Source organism: Aquarana catesbeiana, linkage group LG11, assembly GCF_042186555.1.
Source record: "Aquarana catesbeiana isolate 2022-GZ linkage group LG11, ASM4218655v1, whole genome shotgun sequence".
Lineage (NCBI taxonomy): Eukaryota > Metazoa > Chordata > Amphibia > Anura > Ranidae > Aquarana > Aquarana catesbeiana.
In genome coordinates, this window is record NC_133334.1 from 228,325,079 (window position 1) to 228,347,313 (window position 22,235).

Sequence of the window (22,235 nt, forward strand, 5' to 3'; positions counted from 1 at the left end):
AGGCGATCTACGAGCATAAATTGCACATCTCATTTCTCAACCACCTATTACACTTTTGAAGGCCCTGGAGCACCAGGACAAAGGAATTGCCAACAAAATGACCCCATTTTGGAAAGCAAACACCCCAACGTATAATCTATGAGGCATAATGAGTCTTTTGAACGGTTATTTTTTTTCCAGAAGTTTTTGGAAAATGTGGAAAAAAAATAAAAACGCATTTTTTTTACACAAAGTTGTCCATTTTATAAGATATTTCCAACACATAGCAAAAATGACACCCCAAAATACATTCTGCTACTCCCCCTGAGTATGGGGATACCACATGTGTGAGACTTACACAGCTTGGCCACATACAGTGGCCCAACATCCAAGTAGCACCATCAGGCGTTCTAGGAGCATACATTACATAGATAATTTCCTGGCAACCTATCATTTTTGAAGGCCCTTCATATTTCTAACACATAGCATGTACATACCAAGAATTACAATCCAAAATAAATTCTATTGCGGAAAGGATTAAAAAAAAAGTATTACCTGTGCTTTTAGTAGTGTCCACAGAAGAGAGCACTGGTCCAGGCAGCAGTCAGGGATGTGCTTAGCGACAGCAATAACTATCCAGGCAGCAGGCAGGAATATTGTCTATAGTCGGCACAGCACAGTCCATAGGAATTGTCCAGGCAGAGACAGCCAGCACAGCCATAATATTGGTCCTGGTACACTGTTACCTGCAGACACACATTATTGTACCGCTCTCCAGCCCTTCATAAACATACTGCCTCTTGCTACAGCGAATTATTTGCATAGTCCAGGTAGCAGGCAGATGTGTGGTCCGTTCATGCGGCAGGCAAAGGCATGATGGCAGTAAGTCAGCAGAAGGCTGAGGGCCGCAATCGGGTAAGACCTGTGCACAGGGGCACAGGGGTAGAGGCTTCGACCCACCCAAATCTCTATGAAGCCTCCGGACTCCAGACCCTAATCCGGAAATTACAAAACCGGGGGAAAACAAAAAAAATTGTTATCTCCATCCGGAAAAACTTTTCTGGAGCCCCTCACATATGTGAGACCCCTGTGTACTATAGTAGCAGGGCAACAGATCAGTCCAAGTGGTAGGCAAAAGCATAGTCCATAAAACAAGCCAGGGTCAGTTAACGTGCAAGCAGTCCAAGCGGTAGGCAGAAGAGTAGTCACAAAACAGGCCAGGGTCAGTTTACGAGCAAGCAGTCCAAACGGTGGGCAGAGGCATAGTCAAAACAGGCCAGGGTCAGTTCATGTGGAAGCAGTCCAAACGGTAGGCAGAGGCATAGTCAAAAAGCAGGCCAGGGTCAGTTCACATTGAAGGCAGTGGCATGGTTATTTTGGGGAAGCATGGAAAATGATCAGCGAAAATGGGGAAAATATGGGCTAATAACTTGGGGATGTATGATACAGTTCGAAGCATTCACCAATGCAAAGGCCAGGTTGGGAGGGACACTGGGGACAATGGTAGCTTGTATCTTTTCGAAAACCTCTTCTGCTGCACACACAACATTTTTTTTGCCGTCTTCGGCCTGCTTCCGATGGTGGAATGTTGTACAGGAAGTGGCGTTCATGAAGTCGGCTAACAGCATCAGAACGAGGTAATTCTGGGAGGGGTCTTTGTGGATAGATGAGGGACGTGACTACTTCTTCTATGAATTTTAGGAAGGAGGCGGGGCTTTCTGTGGATTTTGTGTAGATTATGTAGGAATTGTAAATGGCCAAATGGATTAGATATATTGCTACCTTCTTATACCAGAATCGGGACCTCCTTATTGACAAATAGGGCTGAATTATTTGGTCATTGAAATCCACCCCCCCCATGTAGAGATTATAGTCTTGGACACATGTCGGTTTTTCAATGGGACCTCGTCTTCGCTGAACTACAACTGCAGTGTCATCATGAATGGTGGACATCATGTGCACGTTCCTGTTATCCTTCCACCTCAAGGCCAGCACTTCATTACATCTCAGTGTTGCTCTTTCCCCCTTTTTCAGCCTTTTGTTCACAATGGATTGTGGGAAGCCCTTCCTATTTTTTCTTGAAGTTCCGCAGGCCAGGGTTTTTTCAATATAAAGGTGTCTGAAAAGGGGCAGGCTGGTATAAAAGTTGTCCAGGTATATATGATAGCCTTTTTTTAAAAGTGGGTAAGCCAGGTCCCATACAATTTTTCCAGTTGTGCCCATGTAGGCCGGGCACTCAGGGGGCTGGAGCTGGGAATCTCTTCCCTCATATATGCGGAATGCATATAGATATCCCGTGGCTCTCTCATACAGCTTGTAAAATTTGACTCCATATTTGGCTTTTTTGGTAGGAATATACTGTTTTATTCCTAGCCGGCCTGAAAATGGTACCAGGGACTCATCCACACATATATTCTTCTCGGGGACATAAAGTTCTGCAAATCGTTGGGAAAATGAATTTATTAGTGGGCGAATCTTGTACAGCTTATCGGAATTTGGATGATTGCGGGGAGGGCACTGGGTGTTGTCGTTAAAATGAAAGAATCTCATAATCATCTCATATCGGGACCTGGACATAGCGGCAGAATACATGGGCATATGGTGTATGGGGTGGGTGGACCAATAGGTATGTCCTTCATTTTTTTTTGTAAGCCCCATATTTAGGGTGAGGCCCAAAAACAATTTGAACTCCTCCATATTCAAATCTCTCCACTCAAACGGACGGGCATAAGATGATTGGGGGTTGCTGGCAATATACTGCTGGGCATACAAATTTGTCTGGTCCACAATGAACTGCAGCAAAGTGTCGGGCAAAAACAGGTGAAAAAAATTGATCTCTGTAAAATTTTGGGTGTTGGCCTGCACACCTGGCTGTGCTGTGAAAGGGGGAATATTTGGTGATCCCGAGTTGGAAGGCAGCCATGTTGGGTTGGCAAGACCATCTGGCATATAGGTAGCGGCCCTGGCTCTTGGGGGACGTGACACTCCAGTAGTTGGGGGAGTTGAATTTCCTGTGCTGGAACTCAGGTGTGATGTGGCAGCACTGGTACTGGGCATTTGTGCGAGGGGCCTATCTCTGGTGGCAGCACTGGTACTGGGCATTTGTGCGCGGGGCCCATCTCTGGTGGCAGCACTGGTACTGGGCCTTTGTTCCTGGGGCCTGTTGCTGGCGGCAGCACTGGTACTGGGCCTTTCTTCCTGGGGCCTATTTCTGGCGGCAGAGCTGGTACTGGGAATATAATCCTGGTTGCTGGCGGCTTCCTGGGTTCCAGAGTGTCGTGCCCTTTTAGCAGGGACCCATTCTTCATCTGAACCATTGCTACTCTCGATCGGCTCAAATGCCGAACTTGTTTCGGAATCAGAATGGGACTCTGATGAGAGCTCCCCGGTGCTCTCATCAGTCATAGAGAGGATCTGGAACGCCTCCTCACTTGTATATCCTCTTTTGGACATGGCTGTGTGGCGGGTAGCTGTGCGACAGGTGACAGATGGGTGGCAGGTGACGGTCACTGATGGGCTGTGCGATGGGTGGCAGGTGACGTTCACTGAGAGGTGATGGTGTGATGGGCGATGGTCACAGATAGTTGACAGGCGACGGTCACTGATGGGTGACAGGTGCACCGCTGATGGTCACTGATGGGTGACAGGGTACAGTCACTGATGGGTGACGGGTGAGAGGGCACGGTCACTGATGGGTGACAGGCCACGGACGGTGACAGGTGATAGTCACAGATTGTTGACAGGCGACGTCACTGATGGGTGACGGGTGCACCGCTGATGGTCACTGGTGGGTGACGGGTGACAGGGCACGGTCACTGGTGGGTGACGGGTGACAGGGCAGGTCACTGATGGGTGACGGGTGACAGGGCAGGTCACTGATGGGTGACGGGTGACAGGGCAGGTCACTGATGGGTGACGGGTGACAGGGCACGGTCACTGGTGGGTGACAGGGCACCGCTGATGGTCACTAATGGCAGTCTCTATGTGACAGGTGCACTTTTTATGGGGTGACTGTTGGGTGACAGATGACAATTGGGGGGGGCGATGGGACAGAAGTGGTGTTGGTGCAGACACTACAAATACAAAGATCTGTAACTCACTGCTCCTGGCTCTTCTCTCCTCACACTGGAAACGGTGTGTGAGGAGAGAAGGGCTAGTAACAGCTAGTGACAGGTCTTTGTTTACACTTAGTGATCGGTTGTGAATGGATCACAGCCGATCACATGGTACACAGTACTGGCCAATGGCTGTAAACTATCGTCGGTGACGAGCAGTGTTCCCGGGGAACACGCCGCCACCGACGTGCACGCGCAGCGCGCTCACGATCGCGCGCATGCGCCGTGCAATGCGGGATGTACCATTAGTGATCGGCCGTGACTTCATCACGGCCGATCACGTGGTAAACAGCCATGCGCAGTGGCTGTTCACCCCTGTCGGTGACGAGCGGTGTCTCGGTGACACGCCGCCACCGACAGTACAGGGCTGCGCGCTCACGATCGCGCGCATGCCCTGTTTAAACGGCGGACGTCATATGACGTCCACTCAGAACAATAGGCTTACCGTCCGGCCGTCATATGACGGTGGGCGGTAGGCTAGCGGTTAATGGATAGAACGCATTAAGATAAAAAACCTTCTGCCTTTACAACTCTATTAACTGTAAATTATTATTATTATTATTATTATACGAGATTTATATAGCGCCAACAGTTTACTCAGCGCTTTACAATGTATAAGGGGGACAACACAATTACAGTACAGTTCAATACAAAAGGTACAGGAGGGCCCTGCTCGTAGAGCTTACATTCTAAAGGGAGGGGGTGGTGGTACAAAAGGTAATAGCTGCAAAGAATGATTAAATGTACAATAGTCAAACCATTCAAGACAATATAATCTACTGTGTGTACATCTGAACATTGATATTTAAAAACATATCAAAAAGCATTCTGGTGTTACCAACCCCATACTACCACTACTCTCAGTACAGTTATTGTCAGTGTAAAGTTGGCCATAGGTGGGCAGAATTTGGAAGTTCGATTTCTCAAACTTTGAAGGAGAAGGATGGATATTTTTTCTTGAACGAATGAATTTCTAACAGTGAATGTGGTTTTCATTCATTCCAAAATTAAATGTTAAAAGCAAACAAAATCTTACAAACAACATTTAAATGTTCTGAGAATGTTCTGAGAATTTTTGTTCCAAATTCTATCCATCTATGTCTAGCCTAAAGTGAATGAAAATGTTGCACGAGACACTCAGCTGGCCAGGACTCCCCTTCTCATTGGCTGAGACAGCAGCGCTGAACCTTTGGCTCCCGCTGCTGTCAATCAAAGTCAGCCAGCCAATCAGGAGAGAAAGGGGACGGGGCCAGTCCACAGGTCCATGTCTGAATGGACACAGGAAGCTGTGACTTGCCTTGGGTGCCCCTATAGCAAGCTGCTTGCTGTGGGGGCACTCAACAGGAGGGAGGGACCAGGAGCACTGAAGAGGGACCCGAGAAGAGAAGGATCCAGGCTGTTCTGTGCAAAACCCCTGCACAGGGCAGGAAAGTATAACATGTTTGTTATTATGAAGGAAAAAAAAAAGAGACTTTACAAACACTTTAAATTCTGGGTCTTCTAGGCTCCTGTGGATGCAGACACATGATTAATACTTTATTTATGTCACTTCTGCTTGGGAGCTCCTCTATAACTTCTGGCTGCCATATTGGAGATATTTTCTGCAGAAAAGATGCCACATGACATTACAATAATGTGTTGGAATAATAAGAATCTTGCATCGTTTTAGAGCTGTTCCATGGCTACATGCTGTATATGGAGGGGGGAGTGTATGTACTGTCATTCCAGGCTATTGGAGGTAAGAACTGTCTATACATGTGCCAGATTAGTAGTTTAGGATTTCATTACTCACGCAGCAGTTTTTTCTCCTTTCTTTCATTTTCTAAATCAGCAGTAAGCTTCAAAATTTCAGACTTCTGTGATTTTACCTAAAACATGGAACAGTAGTTGTAAGATGTTGTAAGAAAGTATTTTTGATGGTTACTGCTTACTTGTAAAATGTTCTAGGTTTACTTAGTGTCCATCTTAATTGCTTTAAAGTATGACTTCACTTTTGCTGAGAAAAAAACAAAAAAAAAAGCAATCGCCTCTGGGTTATACACATCTACATTGTAAGGATTTTAACAAACGTATTTAAAGATTTTCTGTACTGAAGAAATAGCTGTTTGTTTTACCATGTCCTTTTTCAGACTGATTCCTGAATGAAGAGAGGTCTGTGTTAACCGCTTGCTTACTGGGCACTTAAACCCCCCTCCTGCCCAGACCAATTTTTAGCGCTGACGCATTTTGAATGACAATTGTGCGGTCATACAACACTGTACCCAAATGAAATTTTTATCATTTTTTCCCCACAAATAGAGCTTTCTTTTTGGAGGTATTTAATCACAGCTGGGTAGCACTGATAGGTGTTACTGATAGGTACCACTGATAGATGGCACTGATGGGCACTGGTAGGTGACACTGATGGGCACTGGTAGGTGACACTGATGGGCAGCACTGTTGATGAGGCACTGATTGTGGGCACTGATAGGTGGCGCTGGTGGGCACTGGTAGGGAGCACTGTTGTGTACTGCTAGGTGGCACTGCCAGGTGGCACAGATGGGCACAGATGAGCTGGCGGCAGCTCTCCTTGATCAGGAGCAATGTCTCTCTCACAGCCGCCGGTGAACGTTTTTTTTTTCTCCTCATGCTGTCAGTGCGAGGAGAAAAAATAGTTGATTACGGGCTCTGTTTACATCACATGATCAGCTGTCATTGGCTGACAGCTGATCACGTGGTAAGGGATCTGTGATCGGCTGAGTCTCATACACTCGCTGATCACAGAGCGCACCGCGCGCCCTGCAGGGGGTGCGCAGGCCGCTCGGGCACGGGAGGACTTTAATAGACGTCTCCTGGCAAAGTAGGTCCACGCTGTAGCCGTCATTCCGGCTATAGCGCAGATCTGAACAAGTTAATTATAAACACCTGAGCAAAACTCAGTGTTCAAGGGAAAGCTGCATTGTCTGCATCTCTCTAATATACAAGCCTAGGGAGTAGCCCACCAAAAATGAAACTCCCATTGTAGGAGAAGTAAAAAAAAATCAGGAAGAAAGTTACAAAAGCAAGAAATAATATTTCTGGGGGAATTGTGTACAGGAACGATTTACAGAAAGCCTCCAGGTTGCTATATTGCAATCAATATTTTTATATTTTTAGAAAATTAAAATGACTGCCGATAAAAAAAAAATAAAAACAAAAAAAAAAGGAATTCTTAATAACATTACATTACAAAATGGTTTGTGTAGCAATTTTATCTGCTATAATATTTTTGTAACAAAAGTGGAGTTTTCCTTTAAAGTGTATATTGCAAAAACGCTTTTTTCTAGTTTTAGATAGAATAGGGAAGGATTAGAACCCCTGTCATATTTTTATTTATTTTTTTGTTCCTGTTAAATCGATTCACACCCTCTGTTTGCTCTGAGACTGTCAGGTTTTGCCTCTTTTACTGCCATCACCATATGTCATATGATGGTGGCATCTAGAGGATTTTACACACACTCTCTGCTGCTACATCAGCTGTAAATGTGTGTAAACCCCACAAGCCCACAGTTGTCAATCTGCTGAAAGCAATCAGGCCTGATCCCTTTTGTGTCAACCCCCACCATGCTTCCCAGGCTCCGCTGTACCCCCTGTGGGTGTCGCTGAGTCTAGGGGATGAAGACCAGTGAACATCTGCGTATAACATCACTTCCTGTGTGGCCAAGGAAGAAGCTAATGGAGCACAATATGCGCTCCATTAGCTTCAATGGAAGGCAGATGAGACATCAGGGGTCTAAAAGACTCCTGATTTTTCATTAAAGACACAAAGAGTTTATGTCACTTAGGGGCCTTTTTGTCTCTTAAGTGATATAAAGTTTCAATGGAAAATAAATTCAAAAAATACACAGGGCAGTCCCTACAGCTATGCTTTGCCAGTGTCCAATTCTCCTTAAGGTGGCAGTATAACCAACTGCTTCAAAGTACCATCTAGTGTCCTGTAGTATATGACTAAGAAATATTTTTTTTTTGTGGACTAAGCTTTTATTATTTTAAAAAAGTTATTTGCTAACAAAATCGGACTTCTAGCCAGAAATTCAAAGACATTGGAAGATGCACCCTAAATGTAAATGTTTTGATAATATGGAACAGCACATGACCTGCAGCTATAAATAAAATGACCATACATATTTGTGAAAATGTCTTTCTAAAGCTGGCCATACACCTATAGATTATCTGCAGATTTTCTATGGTTAGATGGAAAAAGTGGGAGATTCCTCCATCCACACAGTTTAGTGAACATGGAGAAATCTGTTGCACTTTTTCCATCTAACCATAGAAAATCTGCAGATAATCTATAGGTGTATGGCCAGCTTTAGTCTTGCTTAGGTGCCCTTGAACTTCACCCTAAAATGTATCACAGCTGATTAACACATGTTTTACTAAAATCATGTTCTTTCCAGAACAGTCTGTCAAATAAAGGCCGTGGGATGATATTATTATGATTATACTTTCTATTGCAAAGAGTAATTTTATTCAAGATGTTTGTAATTTATTTTACTGCACCTTTAATTAAAGGGTGTAGTTTATAATTGAATATGATAATTTAGCCCCTAGAGGACATTGTTTTATTTACATTCACTTAACCACTTGCTTACTGGGCATTTAAAGCCCCCTCCTGCCCAGACCAATTTTCAAATTTCAGCGCCGTCACGCTTTGAATGACAATTGCATGGTCATGCAACACTGTACCCAAATGAAATTGTTATCATTTATTTTACACAAATAGAGCTTTCTTTTGGTGGTATTTAATCACCACTGGGGTTTTTATTTTTTGTTAAACAAATAAAAAAAGACTGAAAATTTTGAAAACATTTTTTTGCAAACAGGTAATTTTTCTCCTTCATTGATATGCACTGATGGGCGTTGATAGGCTGCACTGGTGGGCACTGATAGGCACAGATTAGGCGGCAATGATAGGCACAGAGAAGGCGGCACTGATGGGCACAGATAAGGCGGCACTGATGACCACTGATAAGATGGCACTGATGGGCCCCGATGGGTGGCACTGATGGGCACTGATAGGTGTTACTGATAGGTACCACTGATAGATGGCACTGATGGGCACTGATGGGCACTGATGGGTGGCACTGATAAGTGGCACTGATGGGCACTGGTAGGTGACACTAATGGGCACTGGTAGGTGACACTGATGGGCAGCACTGTTGATGAGGCACTGATTGGTGACATTGATAGGTGGCACTGTGAAAACAGATAAATGACACTGTAGGCACTGGCAGGTGGCACAGGTGGGCACAGATGAGCTGGCGGCTGCTCTCCTAGATCGGGACCGATGTCCCTCCGACAGCCGCCGGTGATTGGCCTGTTTTTTTTTCTCCTCACGCTATCAGCGTGAGGAGAAAAAATAGCCAATTACCAGCTCTGTTTACATCACATGATCTATTGACACCCTCCCGGCAAAGTAGGTCGCGCTGTAGCCGTCATTCGGCTATAGCGCGGATCTGAAGTGGTTAACAAGAACCCATACTATGACAGAATATAATGACCACTGCCTGTTCGGTTCATTCAAGTTTACTTACAAAACTGTATATTTTTCTTTACAAAAGAATAAAATATAAGCACTTATGATTGATATATTCAAGTAAAGATGTGGTGGGTCCCTTGAAGGTCATGTGTTATACTACTTTGAGGAAGACTTAATGAAAACGCACGCATTTCATTTTACATATAAATAAAGCCTTGAAGTTAAAAGAAATGTAATACCTATAAAGGAGCTAAAAAGCTCTATCAATTTAAACATGTTTCAGGTTTTCCTTTTCTGTTATTAAGACCCAATTAGGACCTACATCTACATAGTACAAACATTAGCTAGGTATTACAGAAGGACTAGATGTTTTCAAACAGATATGAAGCCATAGCACCCAATTGTCCTTGATTTCGAGGAACCGTTAGAACAAAGTACCTCTATCCTTCTTATTTCTCCCCTCATTTTGATCTAATGTATATACCTGCAAAAATATGTATATACTTCTATTAAAAAGTGTTTTACTACCATAAACCTTTCATCCAATTTCTAAATTGTTGCATTGCATTTAAAGATTTCATAACCCAATATAAGGGAATAGTAGTAAAAAACACTTGTGGGTTTAACCAATCTTTTTTTTGTGCTTGGTGGTTGCAAACCGTGTACCTGTCTATATCCAACCATAACACCCACACAGCAGGTGACTGACAGCATCAGATGTTCATGTTTCCCTATGAGAGTGTGTAGAGGGCAGTGTTTTTTTTCCCTCCACTCAGTTCTCGGATCACACTCAGCTCCCGGCTCTATGCTGTGCAATGTGAGACATCAGATCCTCCCCTTTGCCTTCTGAAACTCAGAAATGCTGTGTAAATTCTGTATTTTGAATGGCTAAAAACAAGAGAGTGCTGCAGATAAACAGGTACAACGTATGTAGGAGGATTTGTTTGTCTGTGTATCACCTGAGGCTATTCACGTCAGTGTGTATTTGTAAGGGTTAACAACCACTTTGCTTATCCCAGTAACAAGGCTGTGGCATGGGGTGTGCCCTTTACTTATATACTTTTTTGCTAATAAGTGTCCTTTTTTCCCATCTTAGAAAGTTGGGAGGTATGACGTAGCTAATCTGCTCTGGGACATAGTGGAAAACAATGCCATATGGCATCTTTCTCATAAAACTTACCAAACACCTGAAGGTTTCACACAATAAAACAAATGTTTGCTTATGGACTCCTTTGCTAGACAAACCTATTGACTGTTCTGTTAAAGAAGGAGACAATCCTTCTTTAAACAGGAGCAGGTCAGAGACCCCAGAGCTATGGTCATAGTATCAGTGGCTACCTTTGATAACCATGCTGAATCTCCACTGTTTTCAGATCTGGTGTAAAGAGACTACACCCCACATACCTGACTGAGATTCTGTACCAGCACAAAGGACAATAATAACAGGTTATTGAATCAGACACAGAGCTGGGCAAAGCCAGGAGAGGCACCCGCCTTGGGCACTGTGCTAGAGTGTGCAGCTGGGGTAGGAGCTTGTCTCGCTTCTGCATCAAATTCTGTCAATATGACAGTTTAGGACTTCAGATTACACTTGCAGAGCTCAGTGTAAATGGCGAAGATCTGCTGTCAGTGTGGCAGCCTCCTGCTCTGTATCAGGTCTGCTGACAGCGTGCCTTAGCTGATGTATTTAGGAGAGCCCTCATATAATGAGCAGGACTAAAGATGGCGATACACTGATCGAAATTTGGCCAGTCCGTGCTGAATTTTGAGCAGAGTGTGGTTGTCCCTGCTCTGCCGACTTCTCTCGAAGGTACATGATGGGAACATTTTCTCAATCAGCAGCTGCTGATCAGTGCCTTCTGACAGCTGCTATCAGAATATAATGTCCCCAAGTTGGGATTCCTCCATCCAACTCATTTGTGTGGCTAGAGAAATCTGTAGCTTTTTTTTCATTCAGCCTACTGCTTGAATGAACAGAAACTAAGGCCGCCCATACACGGAACCGTTAATGGGCAGGCTGAATGTACCAAGTTGATAGATCGATCAACTTGGGTATAACCAGCCTGCAGGATTCTCTTTCTGCTATAGCCGCTAGGGACAGCTTCCCCCACCCACCCCCAGCTCCTGCCGGGAGAGGATAATTGCTGATTTGCCTGTCAACACTACACCCATGGTTGCAGAAAAGAAATCTTCACCGTGTATGGGCAGCCTAACAGTGCATGACCACCACAAACGGTCAATGTGATAGTCCATTCCTAATTTTCATTCATGAAAGAAAGCTACAGTTGTGTAACCTAATTATTTTTTATTAACTCTTTCATACCCTTCTTCCTTTATTTTTTTTTACTGTTCATATGTATACATTTTAAAGGAGGCAGAAGGTTTTTTATCTTAATGCATTCTATGTGTAGCAGCCTCCCCAGCACCCCCTAATTACTTACCTGAGCCCCATCTCTCTCCAGCGATGTCCACGAGTGTCTTAGCCTTCCGGGACTCTCCTCCTGATTGGCTGCGACACAGCAGCGGCGCCATTGGCTCCAGCGGCTGTCAATCAAAGTGAGTTAGCCATTCAGAGGATAGAAGGGGCGGGGCTGGGCCGGGGCTCCTTCTCTGAATGGACACACAGAGCTGTGACTCGGCTCAGGTGCCCCCATAGCAAGTTGCTGGCTGTGGGGGCACTCGACAGGAGGGAGGGGCCAGGAGCAGCAAAGAGGGAACCGAGAAGAGGAGGATCCAGGCTGCTCTGTGCAACATTAACTGCACAGAGGAGGTGAGTATAACATGTTTTTAACCTGACTAACTATGTAACTATGTTTGTTATTTAAAAAAAAACAAAAAAAAAAACAAGACTTCACAATAACTAAATTACGTTTGTTTTTGCAGCACTGCAATAAAAAGATGGCAACCCCTTCTGCTATCTAATAAGCAAGAAAAGTTTCTGCAGCTCGGAGTACATTGATTATTTCACTTTCCTAAATAAAATAATAAAAAAATTAAAAAAAAAAATCACTAAAATTACACTTGAACAATCTGATTGCCATCTCAAAAATATGAGTGCGTGGAATGTGGCCACAGAGATAATGTCTAATGCCGCGTACACACGAGCGGACTTCTCGTCGGAAAAAGATATGACGGCTTTTCCGACGGGATTCCGCTCAAGTTTGCCTTGCATACACACGGTCACGCAAAAGTTCGCCTAACTTACGACCATCAAGAACGCGTCAACGTACAACACTACGACGAGCCGAGAAAAATAAGTTCAATGCTTCCGAGCATGCGTCGAATTGTTTCCAAGCATGCGTAGGAATTTTGCGCGTCGGAATTGCCACAGACGATTGCATTTTCGGATAGGAACTTTTTCCGACCGAAAAATTGAGAGCATGCTCTCAATCTTTTGCTGGCTGGAATTCTGCCAGCAAAAGTCCGATGGAGCATACATACGGTCGCATTTTCCGGCGAAAAACTCTCATCGGTCTTTTGCAGCTGAAATTCCGATCGTGTGTACGCGGCATAAGGTTTCTATTTTTACAAGAACCTGGGGACCAGGCTTATATAAAATATGTATTGGGCTAATGTAGCACAGAATATGACTGTCATTCACCTGCTTCCTCAGAGCTTTAATTTCTTGCAGTATCCTCCTCATAAATATAGCCTGGGCTTCATGAGCAGCCATTGACTTTTCCCTCCTAAATAGAACAGAAATTAGATTTAAAACATGATAGAGAATATTTTCACTTTACACTACATTTTAGCATAAGATTTAAAGGTTTTTCAGAAAAAATAAATTCAACACATTTGGAGGAGCTTTTTCTTAGGTTGGTAAGATGCGGCATTTCCAGTAAATAGCTAACACTGTGCATGACTATCCCTTTAATCATGCGTCTTACATATATGTTTCACGGCATAAACAGTTCTTAAAGCAGAAATAAACTCCACTATACTTTTCTGCAATTTAACAAAAATCTGCATTTCTATCCCTGTATATGTTCTTTGATGTCCAAAAATAAAAGATGTATTCGCTTATCTCTGAAAACAGTTAATTTTTGGACCCCTCACCGCGTAAGTCGGACACTGCGCCATCTTAGCGTCTGTTTAGATCTGCAGGTGCCATGCTGCTGTCCATGTGGGCTGCTATGATGAAGCCATTAGAGAGCTTGAAAGCAGTCAAAACTGACATAAACACACTGGCAACTGCTATGGCTGTTACAAGAGGCATGTCTTACATGCAAAGATGCATACACTGCGTAGGGGCTAGTAGGCAAAATCTAAATAAGAACACTACAGAAAGCAACATTTGTATATTTGATAAAGATTTAAAGCAGAACTAAAGTAAACCTTTTCGCTGCTACTAATGTAAAGCTTACGTTGACAGCAGCAGGAGGTGTTACACACACACTATCTGTAGCAGCAGTAGCGGCTAGTGGTATATTTTTGGGGGGCCGGCGGCAATCCACCCCCCCAGCCCCGCCGCACTTACCCCATCTAGGTCGCAGGCTTCCTCCTGGCTTCACCCTGCATCTCCTCCTTCCTGGGTTTGATAGTGGCTTCCCCTGCATCTCCTCCCTCCTCCTCCTTGGCAGCCAATAGGATTGCTTCTTCTCTCGGCCAGGAACCGCTTCCTGAGCCGGGATTGGGCAGGAGGAGAATCAGGAAGACAATAGCGAATATTAATTTGCTATTTTCAAACAACTGGGTGGGCTCAGGGTGCAGTGCTCTGCGCCCCAAGCCCATCCATTTTTTAAGCCAATTAGAGCCTCCAGCTATAAACATGGGCTTCCGAAAAAAAAAAGAAAACCCCATTGGAATCCATGTGTCCGGCACCCTGCATGTAGGGGCTAGGCGCATGGATTAGGGGGGCGGCCGCTGCTGTGCAGCAAGCAGGAATGTGTGTAAACATTACTGCCCCAGAATTGCTTCCCCTCTCCCCCGCCCCCCCCCCCACCGCATAACCCCCTGATCATTATTCCTGGGCTTCGCTATTCCATCTGGGTCCAGGACCAGAAAGCGACGTGTATTATGTCACTTCCAATTTCAGCTTTGATTTGCCTGGCCGATTTGTACTCCATTAGCTTCATTGTAGAGCAGGGGAGACTTCAATTTCTCAGTGAATATCTCAATGAAGAGAACCTGCCACACAAAATTATAAAACTTTCTTTTTATTTAATTTTTTATTAAATGAACACCCAAGCACTTACACTCCTCACCCCCGCCCTCCCAACAAATGGAAATATATGCGTCAGGGGTGCCTATATACGAAAGCAGAAATTACAGGTACTGCCAGGCATAATGCCTTTATTCATGTTATTCATGTCTAAACTGATAAACTGCATTATGTCTAATATCACGTGACATAAAAAATAAAACTACCACTATTTTATTCTCCGTGATCTCTGCTTTCAGAAAATATATATTGGTGTTTTAACTAATCTTCAAGCTTAAAATGTGCATTTTAATGTGTGGAAAAAAAACGCAAAAGATAAGTCTGGCAGTGAAAGTGTTAACAAACTAAAAATTGTGTGCAGTGAGGCTCTTTATTGCAGAAAAGACATGGTATATCTATTCTGCAATAAAATATAAGTTATCTGTCTGCTCATAATCTTCTCTGCACATACTTGGCACTGGAATGAATAAACTCTTGTGCGCATGTGCACAAATGACATCATCCTTTGGCCAGCCATTTAGGACAGGTAAAGACTCAGCACCCGGAAGAAGCCGGGGAGAAGATAAAGGCGCCAGTGAGGAACCTCATGGAAGACACATCATTAAGTTTAGCTTTGCTTTTTTACATTTATTGAACATTTCTAACTTTATCTTTCTTTTGGAAAAAAGTTAAATTGATAGGTTTAATTCAGCTTTAAAGGATCAGTTTACTCCAAAAATATCTGTCAGTGTGAGGTTCACAGCATTGCTTGAGGGTGTATTCACACCTAAACAATTTTGCCAAAGTATTGCCTACACACACATGAACTTTAATGGCATCCCAGTCTCAGTTCGAAGGGTTCAATATTAAATTGGCCCACCCTTTGCAGCTATAACAGCTTCAACTCTTCTGGGAAGGCTGTCCACAAGGCTTAGGAGTGTGAACGTTTGACCAATCTTCCAGAATCGCATTTGTGAGGTCAGGCACTGATGTTGGACGAGAAGGCCTGGCTCAAAGTCTCCACTCTAATTCATCCCAAAGGTGTTCTATCGGGTTGAGGTGCAGGCCAGTCAAGTTCCTCCACCCAAAAATCACTTATCCATGTCTTAATGGACATAGCTTTGTGCACTGGTTCAAATCATTTAGTGGAGGGGGGATTATGTTGTGGGTTTGTTTTTCAGGGATTGGGCTTGGCCCCTTAGTTCCAGTGACGAAAACTCTTAGGGTGCCATCATACCAAGGTATTTTGGACAATTTCATGCTCCCAACATTGTGGGAACCGTTTAGGGATGGCCCCTTCCTGTTCCAACATGACTGCACACCAGTACACAAAGCAAGGTCCATAAAGACATTAATGAGTGAGTTTGGGGTGGAGGAAGTTGACTGACCTGCACAGAGTCCTGACCTGAACCGGAACACATTTGGGACAAATTAAAGCGGAGACTGCGAGCCAGGCCTTCTTGTCCAACATCAGTCCCTGGCATCACAAATGTGCTTCTGGATGAATGGTCAAACATTCCCAAAGACACACTCCTAAACCTCGTCGACAGCCTTCCCAGAAGGTTTGAAGCTGTTATAGCTGCAAAGGGTAGGCCAACTCAATAATAAACCCTACGGACTAAGACTGGTATGCCATTAAAGTTCATGTGTGTGTAAAGATAGGTGTCCCAATACTTTTGGCAATATAGTGTATATGCTCCCATAAAAGTGAATATTGAAACTTTTGTTTGATATGTAAATGCGCATTAGGGTTTTACATGTTTGCATGTTCATATTTATTTATCTCTGTACTCAGTGTGTGTACAAGTACCAAAAACTGCAGTTTTTTTTTTCATCGCAACAATAGGTGTCTATTGATGTATGTGTTGCTGTATGCTAATGCTGTTAGGACAGACACAGAGATGCTGGTAGAGTCCCTGAAAAACTGGGACAAGCCCAACCCACTAAAATCTGCTCACAACTGAAATATTGGTTTAAAATTGCTCAACCTGTATTTCAATAAATATAAAGTAAGCTTCAAAATAACATAAAACCTGGTAATTTTGGATGGTAGTTTATTTTTAAAAACAAAAAAGAAATTGTTTGACAGAGCTTGCTGTATTTGAACTAGGTCAGGAAAACACAATGTTGACCTTGGAATATTTCAAGTTATTATACAGGCAGAAGAGTGTGACATATTTGGCCACAGAAAAGGACCATTCCCTAAAAATAAACACAGACAGGGGGGAGTACTTGTCAGATTTGACAAACATTTAAATATAAAAGTGTTAACTGCAACTTTCCATTTGTCAAAACTTAAATAACTATTGCTTTTAAAAAAGATTTTTAGAAGTGAAAATTCTTCTGTGTGGTAATAAAAAGTCTTCCTTCTGGAGATAGCTTCAAGTGCAGACTACTTACAACGATGACTTGTTAAAATGTTGAACCATTACCATAAAAAAAAAATTCTATATGAGAACAAATGTATTTTGTTTAACCAGTTAAAGTGGATGTAAACCCGATTTTTTTTGTTTTTTATGTCATAATGTAGAGTATAAGATTTCCTATCATTTGAGCCCAGTCTTGCCACAAAGAGTTAATCCAGCTCTGAGCAATCCTCTTTTATTGTTCAGTGAGATAAAACTTGACAAACAGAGAAAAACTTTGTCAAATCCTCCCTCTTGCTGTGAGTGACAGGTGATTTACATCTCGTGCACTAGCCTAAGACATAGGCATTATTTTTTAATTCCCACCCCCACTCCTTTCTTCAGCAGCTCTGCAAGGATTGGTTGTTCCACACCTCAGCATGATTTGGCATGCTGAAGTCATGTGGTTACTTTCCTGTCTTTTCACTGGATGTTAGAGATCATAGCAGAAGTTCAGTGTAAGAAATACACAGGAGAAAATGCATATTGACAAGGGTAGTGTAGAGGTGGGCGGGGAGTCTACTGACATCACGACTCCATCCACGAGCTCCAGACAACAGACCCGCCCACAGAATATGCAGTTTTTCGGGTCTAATAGACAGAGGGTAGACATTTGACAGGTACATGCAGGAGGCATGTATATCCTTATAGATAACCCCTATGGCAGTAGTTTAGAAAGGATGACATTGGGTTTACATCCACTTTAAAGACCGTAAGGATTTGCCCCCCTTAATGACCAGGTCATTTTTTGCGATACGGCACTGCTCCGCCTTAACTAACAATTGCGCGGTCGTGCGACGCTGTACCCAAACAAAATGTATGTCCTTTTTTCCCATAAATAGAGCTTTCTTTTGGTGGCATTTGATCACCTCTGCTTTTTTTTTTTTTTTGCGCTATAAACAAAAAAGAGTGACAGTTTTGAAAAAAAACTATATTTTGTACTTTTTGCTATAATAAATATCCCCCAAAAATTTTTTCATCAGTTTAGGCCGATATGTATTCTTCTACATATTTTTGGTAAAAAAAATTGCAATAAGCATATATTGATTGGTTTGTGCAAAAGTTATAGCATCTACAAAATAGGGCATAGATTTATGGCATTTTTATTATATTTATCTTTTTTACTAGTAATGGCGGCGATCTGCGATATCTGTATATACCGGATAATAATGATTTGTCACAATTAAAACATCAAATGCACAAAAAGCATCATATCCAAGTGGCGCTTCTGTCAAAATTCTAAATAATGACTCAACAACATATATTATATTATACATGCCATAATAATGACCCAACAGTAAATAGCAGGTACAAAAGTGAATGAATGTAAAGATCAAGTCCATGGTAAGCTTCATATGAAAGCAAAGAGGGGAAATATTCAGATAGTGCACCAATCACCTTATTCCACACACCGTGCTGCACACGCCCCTTTGGGGTTCAAACTCACCACAAAGTTGTAAATAAAAGGCATTCACGATATCCCGCTACTCTCCTGCAAAGGCCAACTCGGAAGATCACAGCATCTTTTGTACCTGCTATTTACTGTTGGGTCATTATTATGGCATGTATAATATAACATATGTTGTTGAGTCATTATTTAGAATTTTGACAGAAGTGCCGCTTGGATATGATGATTTTTGTGCATTTGATGTTTTAATTGTGACAAATCATTTTTATCCGGTATATACATATTTCTTTCAAGTTTAAGGCCCCTTTCACACGAGGCGGACTCCGTTTCTACGGAGCCCGCCTCGGTCCGCCGGCTCAGCGGGAGATCTCTCCGTTGATCTCCGCTGAGCCGGCGGATGACAGGTTCCTCTCTGCTCACAGAGCGGGGAGGGGCTTGTCAGGCGCCGCTGCCGCCTATAGAGGGATCAGATCTCACCCGATCCGCCAGCGACGGACCTGGACGTACGGCCATCTGTCTGCTTTTAGCGGATCGGACCGGGTCAGATGTCAGCGGACATGTCTCCGCTGACATCCGTCGCTCCATAGACTAGCATAGAGCGCCCGTTCAGGTCCGCCGTCAAAACTGACAGGCGGACCTGAACGGTCCGATCGTGTGAAAGGGGCCTCAGTGGCAGCTAAACAGGACTTGTGTTAAACTGTGAGCAATCACATTATCACTACCTGGTGTGTCTATAGGCTGGAACTACATAGCGCTGAGTTAGGAAGAGATAAGGGAGCCAGCGTTTTCTTTCCTTTTTTTGAGTTTGGATCTGTGATTTCTATCGGGACCGCAACAATGCAGCGGACAGATCGGACACTTTTTTGGGACCATTGACATTTATACAGCGATCAGAGCTTAAAATAGCCACTGATTACTGTATAAATGTCACTGTCAGGAAAGGGGTTAACACTAGGGGCAATCAAGGGGTTAACTGTGTTCCTTGGGTGTGTTCTAACTGTGGGGGGGATGGGACTGACTAGGGGAGGAGACAGATCGGCGTTCCTACTTAGTATGAACACACAATCTGTCTCCTCTCCCCTGAGAGAACCGGGATTTGTGTGTTTACACACACGGATCCCGGTTCTTACTCTGTCAGGAGCGATCGCGGGTTCCCGGCTGTCATCGTGCCTGCTGGGCACGCGCATCGTCTCCGGGGACACACTGCAGGCACACTGCTACAGCGTCTTAAAGAGCCAATGTACAGCTACGACAGCTCGCCCAGGGGAGCCATCCTGCCACAGTATAACTGTGGCGGCTGGTCGGGAAGTGGTTAAACTTCTCCACAACTTTATCCCTGACCTGTCTAGTGTGTTCTTTGGCCTTCATGAGGCTGTTGGTTCACTAAGGTTTTCTAACACACATCTGAGGGCTTCACAGAACAGCTGTATTTATTAGGGCTGCAACTAACGATTATTTTCATAATCGATTCGTTGGCTGATTATGGTTTAGATTAATCGGTTGATAACCTTAAAAGAAGTGTGGTGTATAATTTAGTTAATATGTAAAGTAAAAAAAAAAAAAAGGCAATTTATTCTTAAATATCTCTATGCAGTGGTAAATATAAATAACCAACTATATGGTTAGGGAGCAAAATCTCTAATCCACGGAGAATAACATTTTATGCGATACGGCACTGCTTCAACTTTAACTGACAATTGCGCGGTCGTGCGACGCTGTACCCAAACAAAATGTATGTTCTTTTTTCCAACAAATAGAGCTTTCTTTTGGTGGTATTTGATCACCTCTGCGGGTTTTTGTGTTTTTTTTTTGCGCTATAAACAAAAAAAGACTGACAATTTTGAAAAAAAAAACAATATTTTTGACTTTTTGCTATAATAAATATCCCCCCAAAAAAAAAAAAAAAAAAAAACACATTTCTTCATCAGTTTAGGCCGATATGTATTCTACTACATATATTTGGTAAAAAAAATTGCAATAAGCGTATATTGATTGGTTTGCGCAAAAGTTATAGCATCTACAAAATAGGGGATAGGTTTATGACATTTTTATTATTAATTTTTTTTTTTTTACTAGTAATGGCGGTGATCAACAATTTTTAGAGGGACTGCAACATTGCGACGGACAGATCAGACACTTTTGACACTTTTTTGGGACCAGTGACATTTATACAGCGATCAGTGCTAAAAATAGCCACTTATTGCTGAATAAATGTCATTGACAGGGAAGGGGTTCACACTACGGGGTGATCAAGGGGTTAAGTGTTCCATAGGGAGGTGTTTCTAACTGTGGGGGGAGTGTAGTGACTGGAGGAGGAGATAGATTGCTGTTCCTGATCACTAGGAACAGCAGATCTGTCTCTCCTTCCCTGACAGAACGGAGATCTGTCTGTTTACTTTGAGAAATCCCTATTCTGTCTCTCTCAGGAGGGATTGCAGGTGGCCGGTGGACATCGTTGCCGTCGGCCACGCGCATCGGCTCCGGCGTCGTGTCGCACGCGTGCGCGCCCCCTAGAGCTCCTAGAGCGGCCAATGTACAATGACGGTTGTTCGCCCAGGAGAGCCAACCTGCTGCAGTACAAAGTGGTTAATTAATGATGGTAGGTGTCCAGCTGCTGTTTACAAATGTGACAAAACAGTAGGGCCAAAATCAGAGAAGGTAATTTCATTATTGGTAATTTCTCTTTAATGAAGCGGTAAAGTTACAGAATTTTTACATTAGATTTAATCTGAAAGTTATTGATAGTATAACAAGTATTAGGAACCCCTATGTACTAATGAGACTCATGCCCTGTTCTTCATGGGCTATTGGCTGGTAACTAAGTCACTTAATTGTCTACAGTATCTCACAAAAGTGAGTATACCCCTCACATTTTTGTAAATATTTTATTATATCTTTTCATGTGACAACACTGAAGAAATTACACTTTGCTGCAATGTACAGTAGTGTGTGTACAGCTTGTATAACAGTGTAAATTTGCTGTCCCCTCAAAATAACTCAACACACAGCCATTAATGTCTAAACCATTGGCAAAAAAAGTGAGTACACTCCTAAGTGAAAATGTTCAAATTGGGCCCAATTAGCCATTTTCCCTCCCCGATGTCATGTGACTTGTTAGTGTTACAAGGTCTCAGGTGTGTTAAATTTGGTGTTATCGCTCTCACTACTGGTCACTGGAAGTTCAACATGGCACCTCATCGCAAAGAACTATCTGAGGATCTGAAAAAAAGAATTGTTGCTCTACATAAAGATGGCATAGGCTATACGAAGTTTGCCAAGTCCCTGAAACTGAGCTGTAGCATGGTGGCCAAGACTATACAGTGGTTTAACAGGACAAGTTACACTCAGAACAGGCCTCACCATGGTCATCCAAAGAAATTGAGTGCACATGCTCAGCGTCATATCCAGTGGTTGTCTTTGGGAAATAGACGTATGAGTGCTGCCAGCATTGCTGCAGAGGTAGAAGGGGTGGGGGGTCAGCCTGCCGCACACTGCATCAAATTGGTCTGAATGGCTGTCGTCCCAGAAGGAAGTCTCTCTAAAGATGATGCACAAGAAAGTCCGCAAACAGTTTGCTGAAGGCATGATGACTAAGGACATGGATTACTAGAACCATGTCCTGTGGTCTGATGAGAGCAAGATAAACCTTTTTGGTTCAGATGGTGTCAAGCGTGTGTGGCGGCAACTA

The 22,235-nt window shown here is 43.3% G+C and overlaps 1 protein-coding gene across 2 annotated transcripts in view; it reads right to left on the reverse strand.

The window, feature by feature from the left end:
- LOC141111649 (uncharacterized) overlaps window positions 1-22,235 on the reverse strand; it is a 674,371-nt gene that overhangs the window by 56,993 nt on the left and 595,143 nt on the right. For both annotated transcript variants that reach the window (XR_012236466.1, XM_073603803.1), the window contains exons 10-11: window positions 13,196-13,280; window positions 5,887-5,962 (exon numbers count right to left, since the gene is read on the reverse strand). Coding sequence is in view for 1 of the 2 variants with exons in the window: in XM_073603803.1 (XP_073459904.1) it covers window positions 5,887-5,962; window positions 13,196-13,280 (161 nt within the window). In the remaining variant the exon portion in view is untranslated. The remainder of the gene's footprint in view (window positions 1-5,886; window positions 5,963-13,195; window positions 13,281-22,235) is intronic.